Source organism: Arachis ipaensis, chromosome B02 (genome assembly GCF_000816755.2).
Source record: "Arachis ipaensis cultivar K30076 chromosome B02, Araip1.1, whole genome shotgun sequence".
Taxonomy (NCBI): Eukaryota; Viridiplantae; Streptophyta; class Magnoliopsida; order Fabales; family Fabaceae; genus Arachis; species Arachis ipaensis.
In genome coordinates, this window is record NC_029786.2 from 50,856,366 (window position 1) to 50,856,967 (window position 602).

General features: G+C 24.4%; 1 protein-coding gene across 1 annotated transcript in view; it reads left to right on the top strand.

Annotated features, from left to right (window-relative positions):
• Positions 1-602, top strand: part of LOC107625288 (phosphate transporter PHO1) — a 22,694-nt gene that overhangs the window by 17,227 nt on the left and 4,865 nt on the right. The window contains exon 9 of the mRNA XM_016327898.2: positions 259-363. Coding sequence (XP_016183384.1) covers positions 259-363 — 105 coding nt within the window. The remainder of the gene's footprint in view (positions 1-258; positions 364-602) is intronic.

Sequence of the window (602 nt, forward strand, 5' to 3'; positions counted from 1 at the left end):
AAAAACGTGGCACATTGATTAATAATTTAAAAAATATGACAACTTGGTTCGTAATTTCTAAAACAATAATGAATGAAAATTGGAGATTTTATCCCCTTATATTATTTTTTATTAATTAATTTGTTAGTGTTTTAATTTTTTTGGACTACATTTGTGTTTATTTTCAAATTCATATACACACTTGGCTTTAGAAAAGTGATATCTAATATAGCACAAGAATAGTATTAAAGTTAATTCTAACAAAATCTTATTTTGCAGTCTTTCATAGCTTTGCTCATTTGTCCATTCGACTTCTTTTATCGCCCAACTCGATTTTGCTTCCTCCGTGTTCTTCGTAACATTGCCTGCTCTCCATTTTATAAGGTAAGCTGCTTCACTTAATCAGTTACAATATTTTAATAATAATTCATTAAAAAACGTTGTTCTCACAATTAGTTTAGATAAGAATAAATCAGAATGGTATTTAAAAGATTGCCTTAGTTGTTGATAAAATAAATTTCAAAAGATATTAACTAACAAATAAGTTATTGAAAGATTTATAAATATAACAAAAAGAACTAGATATTAAATATATATTCTAAAAAATAATTTTAGAGATTACA